Here is a 25,903-nt window from a genome sequence, read left to right as displayed (position 1 = left end):
CCCCTTTCCCATTCCCCGATCCCACCATTCTGTGGGTGGGTTGGGGAGGGGGGGGTGGAGGGGTCCAACAGCGTTTGAGTGTCGATGCATTTCGGCCAATGGGCTCCACGTGGAGCAGTAGTTCATACTATCAGATACCTGTGCAACACCAGGGCCACTTGCGTCCAGTACTTCGAGCAATAATCAGGATGAAACGCATTCAACAGGAGCAAATTGGCAGATAAGAAGATTGAAACAGTCTGCGTTAGACCTCGCGGACCTGCTGGTGTTCGATCGACCCCAGCCAGTAGCAGCAGCATCGAAACTGCACAAGAGTATTAATGGTAGCAGAATGTTGTCAGACAAGGACTCTGAAACTATTATCGACATCCAGAGTGTGTAGCAAAGTTGCAACGTAGTGAGCTACAGGTGAATAGGATTAGACTATTTGTGCGGCAGGACAGAATTCATTGAAAGAAAAATCATTGATGAGTACTGTTCTCTGCTTACTCCAATTAACAACGAAATGATAGAAGCTAAAGTAGTTGTAGTGGACATGTATGGAGATGTAATGCTGCAGCCAGATACATCTTACATTCAAGTGTAGTGCATTTATGTGACCTGTAACACACATTAATGGCTGTGTCAGACAAACTGTGCAGCTGGTAGCAGCATGTTAGAGAAGCATTTGACGACTGTATTACGTACCTGCACTCCAGAAAAGTGAGGTTGGACCAGCTAGATCTGTATATCAAATCGTGTATTCCTCATGTGCCACGATCCATGAAAGCTGATCCTTTAAGTTTGGATGTGGAATACACTGAGGGAATCTGAGTGTATGTAATTGCTCTGATAGGACTGAATGCAATACAAGCTGAATTCAATGCACGTAAAACTGAAATGTTTGGTGTGTGTGTGTGTGTGTGTGTGTGTGTGTGTGTGTGTGTGGGAGGGGTTGGGGGGTTGGGGGGGGGGGGGGGAGATTGGATTTCTGTCATCATTAATATATGAAAAATATATAGGCTTCGAAATAGGGTATTTCAAAAATAAACAAGAAGAAAAGAAAATGAACAGTTTTTATTATTCATACACATACTTTTTTATTACGTATTTACAATCTATATTTCCATAAAGCTCTTTGTTATTTCGTTGAATTACAACATATTTACAAAGAAATTTTTTGGTAATTTCATTTCATAACTACATCATAGATTTATAAATGATTGTTCAGTAATTTGCTTTCATTTACATTGTGTATGCAGGAATAAACACTCATTAATAGCAGAGAGGGAGAGACAGTGTGAGAGAGGTGATATTTCTTATGTATATTACATTTACAGAAGTAACAAGAGCAGCAGCAACAACAGCAGGGAACCACACACACACACACACACACACATACACACACGCACGCGCACACACACACACACACACACACACACACACACACTCACACATAGATTCATAAATACTGATGACAGCTGACTCACACTGCCACTACTCAGCGTGCAAACATGTCCCTCACTGTATTCACAAATAAATACCTCATCCACGCAATAGGAATTCAATCACATTCTGGTGAATAGTGTGAGAATGACAGAGCGCTAGTCTCGCGTTCATGGATGAATAGCTTGTTATCATGCCGTGAGAAACAGACTTTCGGTTGCGAGTGGTGTGGATCACATGACCTCGCGATCGAAAGGCTACTTGGCGCACCATATATACTGGCTTAGGTGCAGCACCACACTGAGGTCGCCTGCTGCAAACCCTTACCCCGCCTTTGGGTGGCACAAGTACAGGGTGATAATTATTGAACTATATGAAATGAAATCGGCATAGTTTCTGAACGGTTTGCGTTATAACGTTCAAACTGCACGGTTGGCTGCGGGGCATGATGGGAATTAGTAAGTGCATTTATGTTTGGTTTAGCGACAAACCCCACTTTCATTTGGATGGATTCGTCAATAAGCAAAATTGGCGCATTTAGGGGGACTGCATTTCGCGAGCAATAAGTCTCTTCACTCTCAACAGCTGACTGTGTGGTGTGCTATGTCCAGTCGCGGAATAATCGGTGCGATATTCCTCGATGGCATGGTGACTACCCAACGGCAAGTGAAGCTTTTGGAATATGATTTCACCACCTTTACCCAAAGTGACTTTGATTTGGACAAGATGAGGTTCATGCAAGACAGAGCTCGACCGTATCGAAGCAGGGGAGTGATGTCTTGGGCGAGCACTTTGGAGACCGCATTCTGGTTTTGGAGTACCCAGAGGCCACTGGCATGGACCTCTATTGGGCATATTCTCCGGATCTGAACACATGAGACTCCTTTTTGTGGGGCTATGTTAAAGACAAAGTGTACAGCAATAGTTTCAAAACCACTGCAGAGCTGGAAACACCCAATCCGGTGGTCATCGACAGCATCGACGTTGCGATACTTCAGCGGATCAAGCAGAATTTCGCTATTCTCCTGCGCCACATCGTCGCCAATCATGGCAGGGTTTATCGAACGTAAAATAACGTAAATCCGATTATCTGTAGTGACATTTACATGTTGAATAATGTGTGCGCACGCCATAGTTTGGAACTAATTTACCTTTTTCCATATAGTTCAATAATTGTCACTCTGTATCTATAGGGTATCCACACGCTTTAGATCAGAGAACTACTGAGTTCGCAATCGCGCGAGCCGTTCGCGCAGGTCGCTGTGGCCGAGCGGTTCTAGGCGCTTCAGTACGGAACCAGGCTGCTGCTACGGTCGCAGGTTCGAATCCTGCCTCGGGCATGGATGTTGGTGATGTCCTTAGGTTGGTTAGGTTTAAGTAGTTCTACGTTCTAGGGGACTGATGACCTCAAATGTTTAGTCCCATAGTGCTTAGAGCCACTTGAACCATCTGAGCCGTTCCCCTCGTCTCTCTTCAGAGCGATAACCTCATTATTTTGCGATGTTACACCGTAAGAATTATCACCACGAATTCGGATTTTCTGAATTCCTCGGGAAGGTAACTAATTACTTCTTATAGCTAATGGTCATGCACCCAGAAGGTGAGTCTCTATGTAACCATATAAAGTAACTTTGGATTAGCAAAGAGCTGCTCAGCGAAGTTTAAAAGAAAGTGGTACATGCGGATATTAGAGAGGTCCAGCACACACATACCGTCCTACCGATATAGATAGGCTTCATTAATCGCACTGAAAGTTTAGCTAAACATACCGTCCTACCGATACAGATAGGCTTCATTAATCGCACTGAAAGTTTACCTATCTCCAGAGAGTCTAATCTTTTGTTGAAGATCATGATCAGCTCACAATTTGGCCTGGAGTTATACTCTTGTGCGCCATTACGCCACTCCCTGCGGTAAATTAAACGTATAACACTGTATTCTCTAACATTTCCCATATGATATGTCAAGCTACATTTCCAATATGCTGTGTCAAGCTACTCGAACAAATGATCACTAAAGTTATTGCCAATTTTGGCAAGAACACGGACCACTTGATCTATGGTGCAAATAACATGTTGTTAGCAGTATGTGAGTAACTATTTTCTGCAATGTAGTCAGACCTGTGTCGGCTGTGAATTGGGAGCAGTACTCCACCCTTCTGCTAGAAGGTTGCTCAGCATTAAGGTATTTTAAATTTTACTGTTTGCAAACCATATGAGATGAACAATTTTTGTTTAATGCAGTAATACAAAATCATTAGAAAAAATTTCAAGTCATTAAAGAAAAACTTGTTGGGAAATTCGAAGTGAATTCCTGTTGCTAGCCGGCCGCGGTGGTCTTGCGGTTCTAGGCGCGGCAGTCCGGAACCGCGGGACTGCTACGGTCGCAGGTTCGAATCCTGACTCGGGCATGGATGTGTGTGATGTCCTTAGGTTAGTTAGGTTTAAGTAGTTCTAAGTTCTAGGGGACTGATGACCTAAGATGTTAAGTCCCATAGTGCTCAGAGCCATTTTTTTTCCTGTTGCTATTTGCTGTGTAATGAGCACGCAGGTTGATTGACACCACCACTGTATTTTTGCCATAACATCACACAGTTAGCCAGATCGGTTTAGTCGTGTGGCGCGTGAATACATTTTTGATCAGAATAATGCAGTGGGTGCTTCAAACGTGGTTCTAAGTTTTCCAGTCATATATTAGCAAAACTCCACTGAAACCCACTCTAAAACTATATCGAAAGGCCGAAATACATATTGTGATCTTTTTGCTGTGTTAATGCGCACATGAGCGTCATAAGTGTTGAAAAACTACAATGGAATTTCTGCCTAATGCGAAACACTACTTTTGCTTCAGGTGTCCGTCTTCAAGGTCATTATGTGTTACCATCAGTGGGTACTTACTTCACCTGCCTCTTTGAAAAAGTTATCAAAGACTATCACATTTTGCAGATAACTCGTAAGAAGGGGAAAACATATTGATAAAAGCAAGAATTATAAATGTAGACCACATTGCAGCATATTGTAAAAGCCTGAAGCACATTAATACATATTGTTATCATGCCAACTTCTGCAAATTTGATAGTAAGCTCATAGATAAACGTGTTCAACTTCAGCCGATGTTCGCGATTTTCACAGAATTCTTGTGTTGTTCTGGTATCAGAAAGAAATGGAATGATCGTATGGCATTGTTGCCCAACAGGCTCCATCCGGGGAAGTTCGGCCGCCAAGTCTGGTTTCAGTCGACGCCACATGAGGCGACTCGCGTGCCGGTGTCAAGGATATAATGATGATGAGGACAACACAACACCCACTCCACGAGAGGAGAAAATCCCCAACCCGCCTGGGAATCGAACCCGGGCCTGTTGCATTCGAGGGAAGCACGTTACCTGCCAGCTAAGCAGGTAGACATCGGAAAGAGACTTCATAGAAACACACTTTTTTTGCACATCGTCAGTAAAACGTACTTGCTGCTACATTTCGACAACATCAGTCCACAGTATTGACATGAGAAAAGATACACTTAATCTTCTGAAATTTCACCTTTTTTCTGCCCTTCTCAGGCAATCTCAACTGATATTGTTTCCGTTTCAAAATTTACTTCATACTTCTTTGACGTCCAGTATTCGGATGCGTTTGTGTGAAAAAGCTGCAGCCTGCTCACTCAATGGCCCCTGTCGTCCGGAACAAATAGGCTGGTAACATGCCTGTCTCTGTCCGATCTACACTCATGCTCATAAATTAAGGATAATTGCAGAATGTGGTACCACATTACGTGGCACTACACGAAACTGGCCCTAATAGCGTAGGCACATAGGGAACACACATGACACCGCTCTGTAAATCCATGGTATTGGTGATAGGTTGAGAAAACCGTACCGAAACACATGTGCTACAAAACACCACTGCTTCCTGAGCATGTACCCCGACATCAATAAGGGATATGATCACCATGCACACGTACATAGGCCACACAACTGATTGGCATACTCTGGATCAGGTGGTCGATCAGCTGCTGGGGTATAGCCTGCCATTCTTGCACCAGTGCCTGTCGGAGCTCCTGAAGTGTCGTAGGGGTTTGAAGACATGCAGCGATACGTTGACCGAGAACATCCCAGACGTGCTCGATGGGGTTTGGGTTTGGAGAACAGGCATGCAACTCCTTTCGCCTGGTATCTTCTGTTTCGAGGTACTCCTCCACGATGGCAGCTCGGTGGGTCCCTGCTTTATCATCCATCAGGAAGAAGGTGGGACGCACTGCACTCATGAAAAGCCGGACATACTCGTGCAAGACAGGGAGGGGTGTACGTGCACCAATCATAATCCCAACCCACACCATAAACCAGGTCCCATTCATGGATTTTGAGGAGTTCGTACCCGGTTCCTGGTTCACGCCAGATGAAAACCCGGCGAGAATCACTGTTCAGACTATAGCTGGAGTCGTCCGGGAACATATCCTGGGACCACTGTTGAAATGACCATGCACTGTGTTCTTGACACCAGGTTTTACCGGCTCTCTTGTGACCAGGGGTCAGTGGAATGCACCTTGCTGGTCTCCGGGCGAATAAACCATGTGTGTTCAGTCGTCCGTAGACTGTGTGTCTGGAGACAACTGTTCCAGTGGCTGCGATAAGTTCCCGAGCAAAGCTGCCTGCAGTACTCCGTGGTCGTCTGTGGGCACTGATGGTGAGATATCGGTCTTCTTGTGATGTTGTACAATGTGGACGTCCCGTTCTGTAGCGACGGGACACGTTTCCTGCCTGTTGGAATCGTTGCCATAATCTGGAGATCACACTTTGCGGCACAAGGAGGGCCCGTGCTACGACTTTCTGTGTTTGACCAGCCTCCAGTCGCCCTGGTATTGTACCCCTCATAACGTCATCAACATGTGTTCTTTGAGCCATTTACAACACACAGTCACCATTAGAACGTCTAGAAACGTGTGCACACTTACTCGCTGCATCGTACTCGGACATGAACCAACACACCTCTGCGTACGTGGACTGCTGACAGCGCCACCGTGCGACGACCGCAGGTCAAATGCACCGCATGGTCATACCCCGAGGTGATTTAAACCCAAAAATTGCCCACCTGAGCGTTGTTTCACCATGTATCAGCATTATCCTTAATTTATGAGCATGGGTGTACGTGCTCCAATGATGCACGACAGTTGTAAGGGACCTCGGTCATCAAGACAAAACGGCCATCGGCATTTGTCTCGAACAGCCGGTACTGAGAACAGACCCTTTTTACATCTTCATTATGTGACTCGGAGGCGTAGTGTCCCTTCCGCCGAGTACCAGCGATATGATAGCGATTAAATGTACGAACATCACACAGTTTTCCCACCCTGCACTTCTCGGTGAAACTTAAGGTTAACACGGCGACAGACAAGGACACCTGTTGCATATACCACGATAACAGGACGGGAGTTGTGCAGGACGATTCTTTCGTTACGCAGTGCAGTACACACACTACCTGACCAAAAATATCAGGACGCAATATGTGATGCCGAATTGAGCGCTAGACGCCGCGAGAAGTGTACCAGCTAGTATGAAAGAAGTAGGGAAGCAGCAAGGGCAGAATTGGTCGGTCAGTGAGCTCATGGGGAGTTAAAAAGTTGTGTAACAATGGTCCACTTGCTCCCCGTAAACCAGATGTTTCTGTAGTGAGTGCTAAGCTATGCTTATGGTGGTGTAAAATGTGACGCCCATGGGTGGCTGGAAACGAGTGGTTTGGACTGAAGTATCACGCTATAGCCGATGGAAGTGTTTGGGTCCGGCTAACACCTGGAGAGCATTACCTGTCGCCATGTGTAGTGCCAACAGCGAAGCACCATGGTTGTAGTTTAGTGATATGGTAGCTTTCATAAATATGGCTTATTTTGCTTAAGAAAACGCCAAATTAAGAAGGATACGAACACATGTTGCGGCAGTATATACTGCGACCAATAGAGGAACAACCCGGAAACAATGATTCTTTGTATCAACATGACAATACACTCTCTCATTAAGCAGCATCCACGAGGTAATCGTTTGTGTAGAGTAACATTCCTGAGATGTACTGGCCTGCCCAGATTCCCGACCTCAAGCCCACAGAATACATCTGGGATGAAATAGAATGCCGACTTCGTTCAAGACCCCAGCGTGCAACATCACTAACTTCTCTTGTTTAATATATTGTAGTATGGGCTGTAGTTGCTCCAGAGCCATTCAGATACCCTTGAAAGTGTCTCAGGCGAAGTTCAAGCCCTTATAAAGGGGAAGGGTTGACAATTCATGAGTGTGCATTAGTAGGCGCACAGATACTTTGGCCCCCAGGTAGCGCACGTTTTTTGAAACATTCTGGCAGATCAAACCTTTTGTGCCGGACCATGACAAACACAGAACCATGCCTGTGACAAGAAATCAATTCACCGACTGAGCACTCTAGAACCATGACAACCCACCAACACAGTTTTACTTCCATTTTAACATCTCTCCTACTTTCCTCTCATGCTGTGAGGGAGGGTCATAAGTCGTGCATTGATAGCACAATAGTTACCAAATTTACTGTAACAGATAAGTTCTGCGTTACACCTGCTTGGAAGTCCCAGAACAGAAGATGTGTCTGATTCAATTGTCCATGAGTATTCTGTCTTGTTTGGCAGTGTTGGACCCAACTCTGTAGTCGGGATCGCTAACGCACGCTTATGCAGTGGCGTTTGAGTGGTGGGAAAGCTTCATTGCCAATATTTGATCGAAGCGGGGTAATAAATAGAGTTCCTGATCACCAGTCTTCGCGCCAGTGTCCTGGATTACATTCCAAACTTCTCCGCAGTGTCACATGAAGTGAGAGCATGTGACACTGTGGATGGTGATCCATACCTAGGATGGAGACGTTACGCTCAGTAGCGCCATTGGTGCAATACGAGAGGAGTAGTCTATGTGCCGGCTCCGAGATTCACCCCTTTCTTCTCTTAGACCATGACAACACAAACCATTCACTATCATCCACACGACTTAGATCCACACGTGACACGTCATAACATGCATGACAGGCGAAGTTTAATAGAAGCTCGAAACTTAGCACGAACTTCAACTCCAGATGCTTTTAATAGTTTCCACAACGAAACTACGTCTCGAAATCTGTCAGAAAATCGAAAGAGATTATGGTCATATATTAAGTACACCAGCGGCAAGACGCAATCAATACCTGCACTGTGCGATAACAAAGGTGATGTCACTGATTACAGTGCCACTGAGACGGTGTTGCGAAACACCTTCACCAAAAAAGATGAAGCAAATATTCTAGAATTAGAATCTGGAACAACTGTCAATATAAGTAACTTAGAAACGGATTTCCTTCATGTAGCAAAGCAGTCTAAATCACTTAATAAAGGTAAGAACTCGAGTCCAGACAGTATATCAGTCAGGTTCCTTTCAGAGTATGCTGATACAATAGCTCCATACTTCGCAGTCATATACAACCGTTCTCTCCGATAGATCGGTTCCTAACGACTGGAAAGTTTCACAACTACACAAGACAGGAAGTTGGAGTAATCTGCTGAAATACAGTAGCATTACTTCGATTTGCAGTAGGACTTTGGAACATGTAATGTGTTCAAATATAATAAAGTATTGCATGGGGGCTTAATTAAACATAATGCAAATATTTTTAGTTTTTGGTAGCTGTAAGTCCGATTACGCAAGTCTCGTAAACGGTTGACCCTGACTAGTATTTGTACGCAATCTGACTGCATAGAATAACAACAAACAATGAAAGAAAATTTTCGTTAACACAGTTAATTAATTAAGTCCCCAGCAACTATAAAAGCTACTAAACCAAAGCACAAGTGTAATTGTTCTATGTGTGGGAGTGTGACTCAACGTACACATCTGGCACGGTTCTTCTTCAACAAGACAAGAAATTTTAAATACCATTTATACTGAAGTAATTAAAAAATAGAAATACTATAATTGCGTAAGAAAACCAGAATTACACTCTAATACAAGAACACAAGCCAGATGCTTTGTTGACTGAACTGTAATGACGCATTATTCAGGACATTGAAATAATGAGAAAAAAAGAAACGGAGTTTGTTACCTCATTTATATTGATGAAAATCACTCTAATCCTTACAATATATCTCCACACCGACTCTCTACTACCACATCTCAACAAGACTCTTCAGTATCACATCTCAGCAAGCACTGCCTGCTAGCACATCTAAACAAACATTCCTCACTACGATATCTCAGCACAGACTACCCCAAGTCCTCGACAGGCACTGACTACCACGAGCTCTCCCCAAGCACTGTGGAGGCGGCTGAATAATACTCTTTGGCGCAATCTCTGGCGCAGTGGCTCAGTGTAGCCACCTTTCATATGCCCCTCCTCCACAGGCCAGAATTTGATGGTATTTTTGCCAGCATTGGTGGTGAAAATACCACCAAATGCGTCCACAAAAATACAGACAAAAATAAAAGATAATATTAATACCTAAATATCACATAATTAGTTAAAATTTTGGCTTTGCACTGACCTTTCAATAACCTAATATATAAAATACAGTAAGCAATACAAATTCTTTCATACATGTGGCTTTACATAATAGTTTACACAATACACAAAAAATCAGTTTATACAAATGTTCACATAAAATACTTTTAATTATTCAAAAAAAAAAAATAGTTGATAATTCCAGCCCAGCAATGGTCAACAGGTGCAAACACCAACAAGTGACATGATTTTAGTAAAAGCAGTTCCATCTGTGGCACCCAGCAATGTTGAGTAGGTGCAGACACCAACAAGTGACATTACTTCAGTATAAGCAGTTCCATTAGTGGCACCCTGTAATGTTGAACAGGTGCAGACACCAACAAGTGACATCACTCAGCAGGAACAGTTCCATTAGTGGCACCCAGCAATGTTGAGCAGGTGCAGACAGCAACAAGTCACATTTCTCAGCAGAAGCGGTTCCATTAGTGACATCCAGCATTGTTGAAGAGGTGCAGACCCAACAAGTGACATTATTTCAGTAGAAGCAGTTCATCAGTGGCACCCAGTAATGTTGAGCAGGTACACACACCAACAAGTGACATTATTTCAGTATAAGCAGTTCCATTAGTGGCACCCAGTAATGTTGACAGGTTCAGACACCAACAAGTGACTTCTTTTCAGTAGAAGCAGCTCCATTAGTGGCACCCAGAAATGTTGAGCAGGTACACACAGCAACAAGTCACATTATTTCAGTAGAAGCAGTCTATCAGTGGCACCCAGCAATGTTGAGCAGGTGCAGACACCATCAAGTGACTTCATTTCAGTAGAAGCAGTTCCATCTTTGGCACCTAACAAGTTGAGTAGGTCCAGAGAGCAGTCCGTAATATTCACTATCACTGATCACACTGTTCATCAGAGTTTATAAGCACAAATTAAACATGTCCTAGTGCCACCAATCATGTAGAAAAAGTGCAAGTAACAGTCCATAATATTCACTGTCCTGATCACACAGTTCATCAGCAGAAATTAATCATTTCTAAGTGGCACCCATTATGTTGAAAAAGTGCAGGTAACAGTTCATAATATTCACTATCACTAATCAGACAGTTCAGGCATGAACAATACTTTGAATCCACATACAAATGCTTTTACACTAAACATACAAATCGTAACAAACACACAAATGATGTCAGATAATTGTCATATTAACTATTACAAATACTCAAATATCAGTAAACCTCTAATATTTATGGGTGTCAGTGCAAGCCACTACAAACAAATAAAATAATATTTAGGAGATAGGTGGGTAGGATTAGGAAAGGAAAACACACTAAACACACTCACTCATCTTTCATCCACATTAAGTACTACTGTGTAATTGAATAGTGTTAACTGTGTAAATGCAATTCTGTCAAAATTTGATGTTCGTCTTGTGTATCAAGTAGTAGTGGCAGCAATGTATAACAGTCAATAATAGTTAGTCAATGTCACAGTCATCATGTCAAGACCAATGTTAGCCAAGCCAGATCAAAATGTACGGTTGCTGAACAACTGTCAGTGAGCCAAAATATGCAAATACTTCCTCTCTTCAAAAAAAAAGTATATACTGCTTAGTGATTTAACGAAGTGTGTGTATAGACTATCTTCCTTCTACTTGAGTGTTCTAGTCTGCTATCTTCATCCTCCTTGTTCCATATAGACCAACAAAATAAATATGCACCTCACTTACTTTACCTCTTATCCACCAAAACTCCAATAATCATCAGGATCACATAATCTCAATACTTCAATAATACCTCTTACGTCGATACATATAAATCTTACCATCAATATCATTTACCTTACCTCTTGTCCACAAAAACTCCAATAATCATCAACTTCATATAATCTCAATACCTCAATAATACCTCTTCAATGCATCGATACATATAAACCTTATTACCAATATCATTTCACTTCCATAACAACTCTTTCCTCTAGTCAGTCTCCTCGAACAAGTACAGATAAAATCCTAATGCAAACCTCATCATCCCATACAATCCGAAGACACATTGTCAACACACAACTTCCATGTAATCCATCTGATCCAAATCTTCTGTCCATCATTAAATAAAAGAAATGCATACATGACCTCTAACAGACTTAGTTCGAATAACTCTCAGTAATTAAGTACGATTACGGAGTGTGAATGATCATAATATTTCACAGTGTGTACACCACTTCAAGAATTATGGCAAACAGAAGCAAACATGTGGAGTATTTCTTGTGTCAAGTGTCACTTCCTATTTCAATTGCTCACGAAAAATGCAGTGTAATAACTGTCAATGGTCTAACCCTAGTTTTGGTATGTCATGTCGTTAGCTTCCTTCCTATTAGCATAAATTTATACAGCTTCCATAAAACCTCCTGCTCATGTGACTTCTATGCAGTTTCTTGTACTAATGTCGTTCGTCGAATTATAGCAGTTCATTTTCCTATCTTAAAAATATAAGGCACTGAGCGTAAGCAAAACATGCAATAGCGAGTAAATATACCAGTAGAGAACAGAATGTCAACAAGTGGATGCAGCACAATTCTTACAACGAGGCTCTGCCAAGCGAACAATCTGTAACCTATACCATAGTGTAACCTAAACTCTATGTTCGTACACTGTACATCAGCATTGCTATATACCGAATTAAAGAGTAGTTGTGACGACAAACAGAAATGTATAAATATGCAATCCATACGCATAGCAGTAAACATGTATCTTACGTAATAAACAGGTCATTAGCATCATATCAGCATAAGCAAATAAATGTTCATATGTCATCTTAATAAGTAAACATGAAGGCGCAAGCAGATAAATCACAAAGTATAACTTACATACATAATCACACTCTGCACAATTAATCAGGTTACAATTATAATTTAAATAAATAAGCACAGCAGGCACATAATAAAAAAATATGACATGAGTGAAAAAGCAGTGCAGCCAAGCGATGCATAATATATACAAATAACAACCCAGTTCATTAATAATCATTGTCAAAATCAGTTAACGTACGCAAGCACGTCGCTTCACAAGTAATTTCATAGAACATGAAATTAGCACAAAGTATGAATCACGTAATCGCGAGCAGCAAATTACGTCTAAAGTACGTACCTAAGTGAAAATATGTTACCTGAAAAATGAACTCAATTAATAGTTACCTTTTTAGTTTATTAGTTTCTTCTTCGAAATTACATTCTTCCTGAAAATTTATCGATAGCAAGTCGTCGTAACGTCGGACACGCACAGAATTTACCTGAAGTTCTTAAATATTTTATAGAACCGTATCCTGAAAAATACTGAATGTTAATAACATAATTCATCAAGTCACTATAGCTTTATACTGAGTTTAATCGGAGAAATTAAACTGTGTATTTGTTTACGGCTGTCAGTGCATTCGCACTGAGCGCTCGATCAGCTGTAGGCGCGTGAAGTAGGAAGCAATTGTTTGCGGTCAACGACTGCCTTGTGCGGCGCGCAGACTTGACTGTTGCTTTGAGTATGTGCCGCCGCCAAAACACAGCGCGGTATCCTTGTATTCTCTGCATGTTTACATGTAGCTGTTAGTTTCTCTAAAGTATGTCATTCCACAAAAATTTTTCAAAAGTATATCATTCCACAAAAATTTTGGAAACTACGAACCTCTCGTTTTGTGGTAGGAACAGCATAATTACGAATAGCGTCTAATTTTTCTTTGATCAGGAAGAATACCTTCTGTACAAATAATGTGACCGAGAAATTTCACCTGAGAACGACCAAATTCAGATTTTTCTAAGTTCACTGTAATGCCAACTTTTGCAAAAATACGTAGTGATGAATCCAAAATTTTGTTATGCTCAACTCCAAGAACGTTTAGCAATAAGAAAGTCGTCAACATACGAAGTAATATTGTCACGAAGATAAACAGGTAAAATTTCGTTTAAACTACGAATGAATGCTGATGAAGATACAGTAAGTCCAAATGGTAATTTCCGAAATCACTTTTGGGTAAAATAGTCATATCCGGTTATTGTTTACTTATTCTCTGGATAGACTGATAGTCGAAGAGTTGTTTTTGACAGATGCAAAGAATAGTAAAAGGGTAGGTAGCGGTACAGAAAACTAAAAGGGAAATAGCACCACTACAGCTCGGGGCCCTATGCTCGCTACGGCACATATTCACTTAGAGTAGTGAATCCCCTGAGGACATTAATAGCCGCTCATAATTTCCAGTTTGTGACTTAATGGTAACTTTGGCGGAAGTGCGTACATAAATTGATCTAACCATGCACATGGATGTATGTCATTCTTAGAGTTGCGAAAGATCTTAAATTTCCGAACAGTCAAAAAGTGTTTATAGTCAAAGTTTTCGCCTCGTGGCGACAAAGACCTACCGCGTCTGTCCCAGTCCCAATGACGATTATTGTCAAGTTCGCGCGCCTGGCGCTCTCTTGTCGCATCCCGTAAATGAAACAAATTATTTTCTTCAAACCCCTCTGGTATCTGTGATTCCAAATTTCTTTCGCTGTCTTTTCCTACAATTTCGCCTTCGATCTGTTTGACTTGCTTTCGTAATGCTTCAAATTCCCTTTTCACGCGTTCATTAAATTTTCCCTGATGTTAAACATGCTTATTTATGTTCTGATACTCTTCGGTTTCTGCAAATGGTAATGGAGCTGTATCATCCGAATCTCTGTCCCCATTTAAACTAAGATTTGTCAATTTATCTGAAATCTCCTCGACCCTTTCCGATAAATCACCTATTTGTTCTTTCTGTTTATTTACGTCTTCCGAAATTGTCGCGACTCGGGTTTCAGTATTAACACATTTAGTAGTTAACTGTTCATACTGTTATGTTAGGTTATTTAATCTGTCATTTGGTACGGATTCCTCGATTCTCTCAAATATTTCTTCCTTATCTTTTGCACGTTGTAAATTTAACTCTGAAAATTTCTGTGTTATCACGCGATCTCTTTCTTCCTGTTCTCTATCCTGTTCCCTTTGTCTAATCTCTACTGCAATTAATCTATTATTGTGAGCATTCAAAATCGGTTGTACTTCTTCTCTGATTTATTTCTTTAATTCATGTTTCATATTTTTGAAACATGTCCCTATTCGTTTTAATTCAGATCGAAACCGTGTTTCCATTGTTCCCATATCAGTTTTTAATTCAGATCGTAAAGTTCCCATCTCTGTTTCTAAACGTGTTGCCACTGTTTTTAATTCAGATCCCAAATTTAATATTGCACCCATCAACTGCTCCATATTAAATGGTTCAAAATTCTTTTCACCCCGAACATTTCCCGCAAAACCAGTTTCCTTCATCATAGCTGTAAAGCTATCTGTGTTCGATACTATTTCAGAATCTTCTATCGTTAATCTCGTATTCTGTGAATTACTAATTGAGAAAAATTTTGAAATGGTTCCGGACTGTCTTCCCGACTTATTAAATTGTTTTCAACTCCATTATTCATCATACAGTTGTCCTGTGTTGGCGAGTTCGCCATGTCAACAATTTCGTTATTCTCACTATTCATCATTTTTGCCTTTTTCATTGATCGCGTAATCATTTACAAAATATACAAAACTCGTCACTGTACTAAAATTACACACAATGACTCTTTATCTCCAACAATACCCTTTACTTGAAAAGTTTCCCTCAAACACGATTAATCGAACAATTGAAATAATTGCACTAAATTGTCAACCCGTAGACAAGACAACAAATTTAAATTTTGAAAAATACCATTAGAAGAATGACAATTACCAAATCTACACATGCAATACAGACTACAATTACTAAACTCAAATTACTACAACAATACTACGGTCTACTATTTTTACAATCAGAAGAATTCCAAGGGACGATCCGAAGCAGCAGTCGCCAGGTGCATGGGGGCTTAATTATTATTAATGAAATTACTTTTAGTTTTTGGTAGCTGTAAGTCCGATTACGCAAGTCTCGTAAACGGTTGACCCTGACTAGTATTTGTACACAATCTGACTGCATAGAATAACAACAAACAATCGTGCATGGGGGCTTAATTAAAAATAATGCAAATATTTTTAGTTTTTGGTAGCTGTAAGTCCGATTACGCAAGTCTCATAAACGGTTGACCCTGACTAGTATTTGTACGCAATCTGACTGCATAGAATAACAACAAACAATGAAAGAAAATTTTCGTTAACGCAGTTAATTAATTAAGTCCCCAGCAACTATAAAGGCTACTAAACCAAAGCACAAGTGTAATTGTTCTGTGTGTGGGAGTGTGACTCAACGTACACATCTGGCACGGTTCTTCTTCAACAAGACAAGAAATTTTAAATACCATTTATACTGAAGTAATTAAAAAATAGAAATACTATAATTGCGTAAGAAAACCAGAATTACACTCTAATACAAGAACACAAGCCAGATGCTTTGTTGACTGAACTGTAATGACGCATTATTCAGGACATTGAAATAATGAGAAAAAAAGAAACGGAGTTTGTTACCTCATTTATATTGATGAAAATCACTCTAATCCTTACAATATATCTCCACACCGACTCTCTACTACCACATCTCAACAAGACTCTTCAGTATCACATCTCAGCAAGCACTGCCTGCTAGCACATCTAAACAAACATTCCTCACTACGATATCTCAGCACAGACTACCCCGAGTACTCGACAGGCTCTGACTACCACGAGCTCTCCCCAAGCAATGTGGAGGCGGCTGAATAATACTCTTTGGCGCAATCTCTGGCGCAGTGGCTCAGCGTAGCCACCTTTCAGTATTGCTTTTTAATGCATTACGGGAACAGCAGTGAACAATGTCTTGTAAATAATTACTATTAAAAACAGTCTTGATCACGATTTATTTAACAAGGTGACCGGTTTCGACCACTACTGTGGTCAACTTCAGACCATTGAGTAGGAACCCCTTTCTGTTGGAGAATCACAATTCTGAGCTGTTGTCTTAGATTGTTTGTAGATGATGCAGTCGTTTATCGACTAGTAAAGACGTCAGAATCACAATTCTCCAACAGAAAGGGGTTCCTACTGTAACCTTCCCACCGTAATTTTAAAAGAAATGTAATGACAATACTCAATATAAATGGGAGCCAAGTGTAACCTCCCTACAAAAATTTTAAAAGAAAAGGACGATACTAATTAGAAATGCTGATGGACATGGCTCTATGCGTAACCTGCCCACAATGAAATGTACTGACAATGGCAACAAAAATGTGAAATTCGCAATCTGACTCAAATATAAATCCTTCAAGAAATTAAAGTCCATTCAGTGACAAGAAAATTCAATAAAACCGAAATATCGGTCTTTGGCCCTGTGTAAAACAATCAGAATTAAAGTCTTACCTCAGAATAAATGGATGTCACATATCTGCTCTAGTTGTTGCGCACCGCTTGGAGGAACTGCATTGCAAATAATAATATTCTCTTTTTTTTGTGATTCTAGTGAAATTTTTCTTCAAAAGAAGTAGAATGAAATGGGAAGTGCAACGAAATCTTGAGTTCAATAAAAAATTAAATTTTTGAGAAAATGCTTTTGAAATAAAAAAATTATTATTGGGAGACTTGTTGGAGAATAATTACAATAAATAAAATTTTTCATTATCTAATGATTATATTAATTAACAGTATACCTTATTCCTCATCTTGACCAGTGTTGCCGACCGCCTACATCACACAACCGCACTGGGCTGCTACTACTGACCGACCGCTCTGCATGACGACTACAGACTGAGTACTGCTCTCAACTAGACAGAGCTGCAGACTCGCAACGACTGAACTGACAGACTCGCAACGACTACTACTGACAGAGAACCGCTCGCAACACTCGCGCGGTCAAGCGCATACTCTCTGGTCACAGATGCTACAATGCCTCGCCATCGCTGCTATGTTACATACGTGTTTCATAACCCTCCACTGGGGGGGCAAAAATTTGGCAGCGATGGTGAGTCATTTGGACTTGCCAAGCGCGGCAAAATTTTTCTTTAATTAACAAAATTCTACAACTTACAGAGTATTTAAATGTTGTGCACACGCACTAAGTACAAAATATATCAGACAAAGACAAAATGTGAGTACAAAACATAGTAGCAAATCAGAAAAATGTATATACAAATTATTTGACAGATAATAAAGTGCACAGGCACTGAAAAAAATTCTTTAGCATATGCAGAACAAATAAACAGACTGGCAAGAATAATTAGATGTAGTACATAAAGTATATGTTGTGCACACGCACTAAGTACAAAATATATCAGACAAAGACAAAATGTGAGTACAAAACATAGTAGCAAATCAGAAAAGTATATACAAATTATTTGACAGATAAAGTGCACAGGCACTGAAAAAATTCTTTAGCATATGCAGAACAAATAAACAGACTGGCAAGAATAAGTAAATGTTGTGCACACGCACTAAGTACAAAATATATCAGACAAAGACAAAATGTGAGTACAAAACATAGTAGCAAATCAGAAAAGTATATACAAATTATTTGACAGATAACAAAGTGCACAGGCACTGAAAATTCTTTAGCATATTCAGAACAAATGAACAGACTGGCAAAAAATATTATGTTGACAAGTGACATAAGTGTACTCGCATTGGAGTTCAGCGAATCGAAAAATGTATAACCTATGAACATAAATGATGTTACCAAAAATTTTTTTTTTTTTTTTTTTTTTTTTTTATGTGACAAGAATCAGGATAGGAAAGGGAAGGATTGCATCATGGTTGTAGCACTTTAGATTGCACACAGCTGTTCTGAAAGTCCATATCTTTCCACAGAAGTACAACACCAAGTGACACAATTTGAAGTTCTTTTCCCATCAGAATTTATCAGTGTAGCCAAGACACTGAACTGTCGTAGTAATGTTCCATGTTTTCATTTTGGCAGTACATTACGTACACCAAACAGTGGGACCATAATAACGTCTTCATCGCTCATGGTGGTGGACAGCATGTCGTGTCAACACCACGCTCTTACAAGGCACACCCACGTAGAATTAGTGCAAAACCAAATATAGTGCTCCATGATCACTAGGATAAACAGGACAAATGGACATTGCAGTAATTCAGGGTAGTCAGCTTATGAGGTGAAAGACATCAAGTCACATAATATTGACAATTACAGACTTAATTAGTAGTTTGTGGCATTCATAGCCCAGTTATTGAACATTTCTGTACCAAGTATGTAGTATTACAGAAAAATGTTCATTGATTGTTTTACATAGAATCAGTAGCCTTCTTTTCCTGGTTACAAAGCATTATGAAATAATCGCATTCTTTTCAGTTACAGAGTATAATTAAGAATCATCAACTTTCTCCTAATTACAGTTAATTAATCATTTGTCATTCCAATAATCATTAGCCTTTTCCTAATTACAGTTAATTAATCATTTGTCATTAATTAATCATTTGTCTAATTACAGTTAATTAATCATTTGTATAATTCCAGTTAATTAATCATATTAATCATTTGTCTAATTACAGTTAATTAATCATTTGTCGTTAATTAATCATTTGTCTAATTACAGTTAATTAATTGATCATTTGTCATTTCAATATAGTAAGAATTATTAGCCTTAATTAATTACAAAGCATTATTAAACAGTACCATAGTTAATTAATTATGTGTCATTCCAATCTATTAAGAATCATTAGTCTTTTCCTAATTACAAAGCATTATGAAACAGTCACATTCATTTCCAACAACAAAGTATGGCATCGTTAATTAATCATTTGAAATTCCAATATATTAAGAATTATTAGCCTTCTCCTAATTACAAAGCATTATTAAACAGTCACATTCATTTCAAATTACAAAGTATCAACATTGGAAACAACAGCTAATCAATGGCATAATTAATAACAATTCGTGGAGTGACATTAATTATTGGCACTCAGTGGCCAGCAAGTATTGAATAAAATCATCATTCAGTATTATTCAGATTATTACGAAGTCATTATTAAAAATCAGTTAATTACAGTCATAGCATTAATAATCATGGGCATTACAAGTACTCATTACAATAAACAGTGTTCCTCATTCAGTAGTATTCAGATCATTACAAAGGCATTATTAAAATCAGTTAATTACAGTCAAATCATTAGTAATCACAGGCATTATACGTAGTATCATTATAATAGACAGTGGCAGTTATTAGCCAGTGACAAAGCATTATTTTGAATATAGTCTCATTAAGAGGTCATTACTCAAGTGACATGCTATTCAGAGTTGATCAGTATTATTCAGAATTTTCTCAAACTGGTATCACTATTTGGGACTGTTAATACATTTTTTTTTTTTTTTTTTTTTTTTTTTGTTAGCAATGCATTGCGTTGGGATCGATAATTAATTGCTGAGGCATAATACTTTTTGCTTTTGACCTATTGCTGCAAATGAGGATAGGTAACGTCATTCGTCATGAGTCAGCTGTAGCAAGGTTATGTAACAAGGCAGTACATGTGATCACATTTATAAATGATAAACACAAATGGGTAAAATACAAAAAAAATGCAAGTTCTAGAACAGGTATAATAAGTAACAGGTTTAGCAAGTATCATGAAAAGCTTCTCCTGAAAAATACAAAAACGGATTATTGACCTGAAAGAAGAAACGCACACTATACTGAAAAGTAGTGAACTTCGAATTAACAGGCAGTGAAGTGTGTATAAAAATGTGTTCCATAGCTGTCCTTTCCAAAACTTTCAGTCATCCTACTATGCAATGTAACACCTGCTGTCAAAGCAAACTGCAACAAATACTTAAATAACTACATAGCATAAATACATTACTTCAACATTATCCTCATCTGTAAAAAAAAAAAAAAAACTTCACTATCCATATCATCATAACTTCACCATTATCATCACCTGTAAAGAAAAACTTCATTATTCATAATACCATTTCCTTCATCATTATTCATCAGTATTCACTATCATCTGCAAAAAATCACTTCATTACTCATTACATAACTATTCCTTATCTCTAGCATATTTCGTCACTAAAACTAAGATGTGTAGTTCTCTCTGACAGCCTGCATCAATCACCTTGTATTCTGAAAGAAAAAAATTAGTTAAGACTGCTATTCTGTGATGAGTATAGTATATTCTTGTTAATGTTTGTTAATCCTGATCCATTTACTCTTCCTCATAAAGTTATTGCATCTCCTTTCGTTTATCCCGTAGGTGAAATTCCCATTTCTGTTGAATTTATTTCTTACACGCACCATTTCTTTCTGAAATTGATGACCAAAGATTAATGCCCTGTATTTAAATCATATACCCACTAAATAATGACTGGTTTATGGTGACACAATTAGCCATACAGCATAACATGACAGAAAACGTAATACGTTAAAGACGTTGACAGTGTTCAGATGCAAAAATGTACACAGAATAATACAATGCAGTAGCAAAAAAAAATGTTAAACAGTCACGATCTTGAGGTGTCATAAGGCAAAAAAAAAATGTCAAAGTCAACTGGTGTGTGTTATATCCTATTTCACAGTGCATACTAACAAAACTGGAATACAATCGTACATAAAAAGAGAAATGTGACGTTCGTTGTGTTCAGCTCGTATGTAGTGTAGTTAATAGAGGCGAGAATTAAAGACTTTAATGAAAAAAAAAATATAATGAAATTAACATGTCATTAGCTAACATTGCATAATTAGTCATAAAATACGTAAGTGTCTCTGAAAAAATATGCACGGTCTGATGTGTAACAACAAGAAAAGCGACCTGCTAACCTTACCTTGCCGGGCACTTGCCAAGAAAAATACGATAATCATCAGTAATTAGTCAGGTGAAATAATTGCATCATAGTGTGTTGAATCATACAGTGGTTTCACTCAATAAACGGTTTAATGTTTGAGATATGGTGATTGCCTTTCGATTTTCTGGTTCTCAAAGTTTCGACGTGTACAACATTGGGGTGAGGGATGCTGCGAATCCGATACGGACCTGCGTATAGAAGTTCAAATTTACTGCACTTACCTTTTAATTTACTGGATAAATAGTGTGTACGTATCAATATCTTCTGTCCAACGTGAAAGTCGCGGCGTGTACAAACCTGTTTTTGCTGTCTTCTCCGGCGCTCTGCGGCACGTTTGATGTTGTTCAGCGCAATGTCAATTATTTCGTGGTGTCGTAGGCGACGACTTTTGGGAAATTCTATTAATTCTTTAAATTTGTTCGGTGGTTCAACGTTTTTCAGTATAACAGTCGGAGATAGCATAGTGGATTCATTTGGAATGGAATTAATTACATCTTGGAATGAGAGTATGTGTGTATCCCAATCAATATGTCTTTTGTGGCAGTATATTCGGCACAGCTTACCAATTTCTTTCATTAATCTTTCACAGGGGTTCGAAGAAGCGTGGTACTTGGATATATAAATCGGAGAAATGTTTCTAGCTCGTAACATGCGTGTCCATGTAGCTTGCTGTAAAAGAATTTTGCGTAGTTGCGTGCGTTCGTCGTCTGTACTTGCACTGCTTTGTTTAACCTTATCGGAAATCAACTGCATAACGTCGTAGTCAGCTTCGTCTGGAGTGTTATAGTTATGTACGTACGTATCCGTGAACAATGCAGAATTACAGTCTATGTTGCGTGTTGCGGAAATGACCTCTGTGCGGTTAATTGTTTGCTCTTCCGCAGATAGTGAGTGCTGAAATTCTAAAGCCAATTGTACATTTTCATCCTTTAGCATTAAATAAGAATTCTGAAAGTCAATAACTGCGTCGTGTTGTACCAGAAAATTCGTGCCTAAAATAATGTCTGTTGTCAATAAAGGAACAATCCAAAAATTAGAGTGAAATGTGTGACCTGCAATACTAAATGACAAATGCGTCTGCAATTTAACGTCTATTCCTTTACTCGGTACTGCTCCTTTCACTTTTGTTTTGCCTAAAGGTAGTGTCGGATAGGTATTCTCTTTGTTGCACTCATTAAAAGTCTCCTCATTTATTACTGATATAGGTGAGCCGGAATCAATTACTGCTGAGAATTTCGATGAACCAATTTTAATTTCGATAACAGGATGTGAAATGGTTTTCTGAATAACTGGTCTTTCCTGTAAAAGAGTGTCTCTGATGTCGTCAAAAGTAATTACATTTTCGTGAATAACATTCTGCGTGTCTAAAGTAGTGCTTACGTTACTGGAATATGCAATCTGTACTGTGTCTGGTCAAATTCTATCGTACGTGCTGTTATTTACGGGAGAATATTGTGGCATATCTACTATATGAACTGTTCTTTTATTTCTTACTGACGTATTACGCTATCGATGACACCTATTGTCTGTTTCATTCATCATTATTTGTTGTTGTTAATGTTCTTGCTGCTGAAAAGATCGACTGTTATTAAAATTACGCTGAAAATTGTGCTCATCATTCTTTTTACGTCTGTCATGATAGTAATTTCTATACGGCGCATTGCGATACGAGTTGAAATAGTGTGTTGTCTGTACTTAGTTGTTTCCTTGCTGTCGTGCGTTACTATTTGTTGGATCTGTGACTATACGTGCACGCGGCAGAACATTAAAGTCTGGTTGACCTTGTAGACTGCATTGTTGGTTAGGTATGCTAAGCGGCTGACTTTCATGCTATTGTGGTGAAAAAAAACATCTATTGTTACAAAAATATGGTTCCTATTGCTGATAATTTTACACATACTGATGATTACGATTTTATCTGTTATTAAAATTACGGCGGTAGTTGCCATTACGGGAGTGCCTACTGAAAATTGTCACATTCGGTAAAAGTTTGTCACATCGGATATTCATTACATATTCTTAATCCTAGATAGAGCAATAGTTGAAGAGCAGTTTGGATAGATATAAAGGATAGTAGAAGAGAAGGCAGCAGTGCAGAAAACTAAAGATGAAACAGCACTACTACAGCTCGGGGCCCTATGCTCGCTACGGCACATATTCATTAAAGCGTAATGAATCCCCTGAGGTCGATTACGCACTGCAAATAAATTTTAGCTTTTGTGTTGCAAGCAATAGCGGTAAAATTCCAAAAGTAAATAGTTGTATCCATGTTAATTCCAGTTTCTGCATAATAGGTAATGCTGATGAAAATACCATAGCAAATTGTCGCCTCAGGTTCAAAGCTAGTTTCTCCGTTACAGGTAATAGCGGTGAAGGTACAAAAATAAATTGTCGTATACAGTGCAAATCGTGTATCTGTTTTCTGCCATTATTAAACTCTTTACATTTTCTGGCGGATAAAAATTGCTCGTAATCTACGTTCTCGTCATTGAATTTGAAAACACGTTCGGGTTTGTGTGTGAATCTGTTCGTCTGTGTCATTTCGGATTTCAAGTTGCGTAGCTTTTCAGATTTCAAGTCGCGTGGCTTTTCGGATTTTAAGTCGCGTAGTCTCTGTAAATTGTTCACATTATACACGCTGCGTGAGTCAGACAAATGTTCGCAACGTGGCGGTTTCTGTGACGTATTGGTGACTGAAATAGTTTTTAATTCTGTTACTGTAATACTTTCGTCAATTTGGTTGATCTGTCGTGCAAATTTCTCGTCAACTGCCGTATTCGGAGTGTGTGAAACTTCCACTGACTCTAAATTAACCTCGTCGCGAATCTGTACTGCGTTTTTAGGGCATTGTTCAGTGACTGCATTAATTTCATGTATCTGTGTTTCGTTCGCTGAACAGTGTTCAGTGACTACATTAGTCTTGTCTTTATGTGATTCTGTTGTGTCTACACGTGTGCTACTTAATTCTTGTGCAACAGTGCCAACTTCTTCATTACTGTTATTAGCACAAGTCTTAGTATCCTCACGTAATTGTACTTTAGCTTCATGACATTCCACGGTAACCATTGTAATCTGTTCACTAACTTGTTTGTTCTGTTCGTTAAAGTTGTCGTGTTTTTCTTTCGGCTGTTTAATACTTTCACAAAATTGTTTGTTATCTTCTTCCAGTCGTTTGTTCCGCTCATCAAGTTTTTCATTAAGTTGTTTATACTGTTCATTAAGTTGTTTGAAATTGTGTATCAAAAATGCCATATATTGATCACAAGTAACATTACCTACTCCATGATCTGTGCTGTTTGACTGTATACCTGCAATTGTCGCGTTAAATGAATCCGTCGAATTATCAGTACACTGACCATTTTCATTCGAAAAATTTGTCTGTACGTTATTTGAATTTTCTAAATCGGGTGTGTTAAGCTCGGCAGCGCTCATTGCAATAGAGCGTCTCGCGTCATCAATTGTCGTCAAATTAACAGACGAGACAATTGAGTTCGTTTGTTCATTATCAGGGTAAAAGTCATCACTAGTGGTTGGAATGCACTGATTGTTAGTGAACGCAGGATTGTCATCATTACACTGTGTGTCACAATTACTATTGGTCACGTTGTTTAAGTCGGTAATTTCGTTCATAATACCTCGCGATACACTATTCACAGTCTTTCGCGGCATTTTTACTATAGTCAAAATTTTTCACAAAACAAATAAACACAATGCAAAAGCAACACACAAACAACAAAGCAACAAATTGCCGTTGACCTGTAGAAAAAAAGTTACAAGTTAATAAAAGCGTTGCGCCAAATCCTAATTATATCTAAGCAAACAAGAGCAGATATCTGACTGTTGCTCAAAAGACTCTCAACGAAATACGATCCTGGACTGGGTGTCGCCAAGTGTAACCTTCCCACCGTAATTTTAAAAGAAATGTAATGACAATACTCAATATAAATGGGAGCCAAGTGTAACCTCCCTACAAAAATTTTAAAAGAAAAGGACGATACTAATTAGAAACGCTGATGGACATGGCTCTATGCGTAACCTGCCCACAATGAAATGTACTGACAATGGCAACAAAAATGTGAAATTCGCAATCTGACTCAAATATAAATCCTTCAAGAAATTAAAGTCCATTCAGTGACAAGAAAATTCAATAAAACCGAAATATCGGTCTTTGGCCCTGTGTAAAACAATCAGAATTAAAGTCTT

General features: G+C 39.0%; 1 protein-coding gene across 1 annotated transcript in view; it reads left to right on the top strand.

Annotated features, from left to right (window-relative positions):
• Positions 1 to 1,618: 1,618 nt before the first annotated feature.
• The window catches only part of LOC124596580 (acid sphingomyelinase-like phosphodiesterase 3a), a 152,396-nt gene continuing 128,111 nt past the window's right edge, over positions 1,619 to 25,903 (top strand). Inside the window, exon 1 of the mRNA XM_047135774.1 lies at positions 1,619 to 1,623. Coding sequence (XP_046991730.1) covers positions 1,619 to 1,623 — 5 coding nt within the window. The remainder of the gene's footprint in view (positions 1,624 to 25,903) is intronic.

The sequence above is a fragment of the Schistocerca americana genome, chromosome 1, assembly GCF_021461395.2.
Source record: "Schistocerca americana isolate TAMUIC-IGC-003095 chromosome 1, iqSchAmer2.1, whole genome shotgun sequence".
NCBI lineage: Eukaryota > Metazoa > Arthropoda > Insecta > Orthoptera > Acrididae > Schistocerca > Schistocerca americana.
The sequence above is the reverse complement of the archived record's forward strand: the minus strand, read 5'-3'. Positions and strand labels throughout refer to the sequence as shown.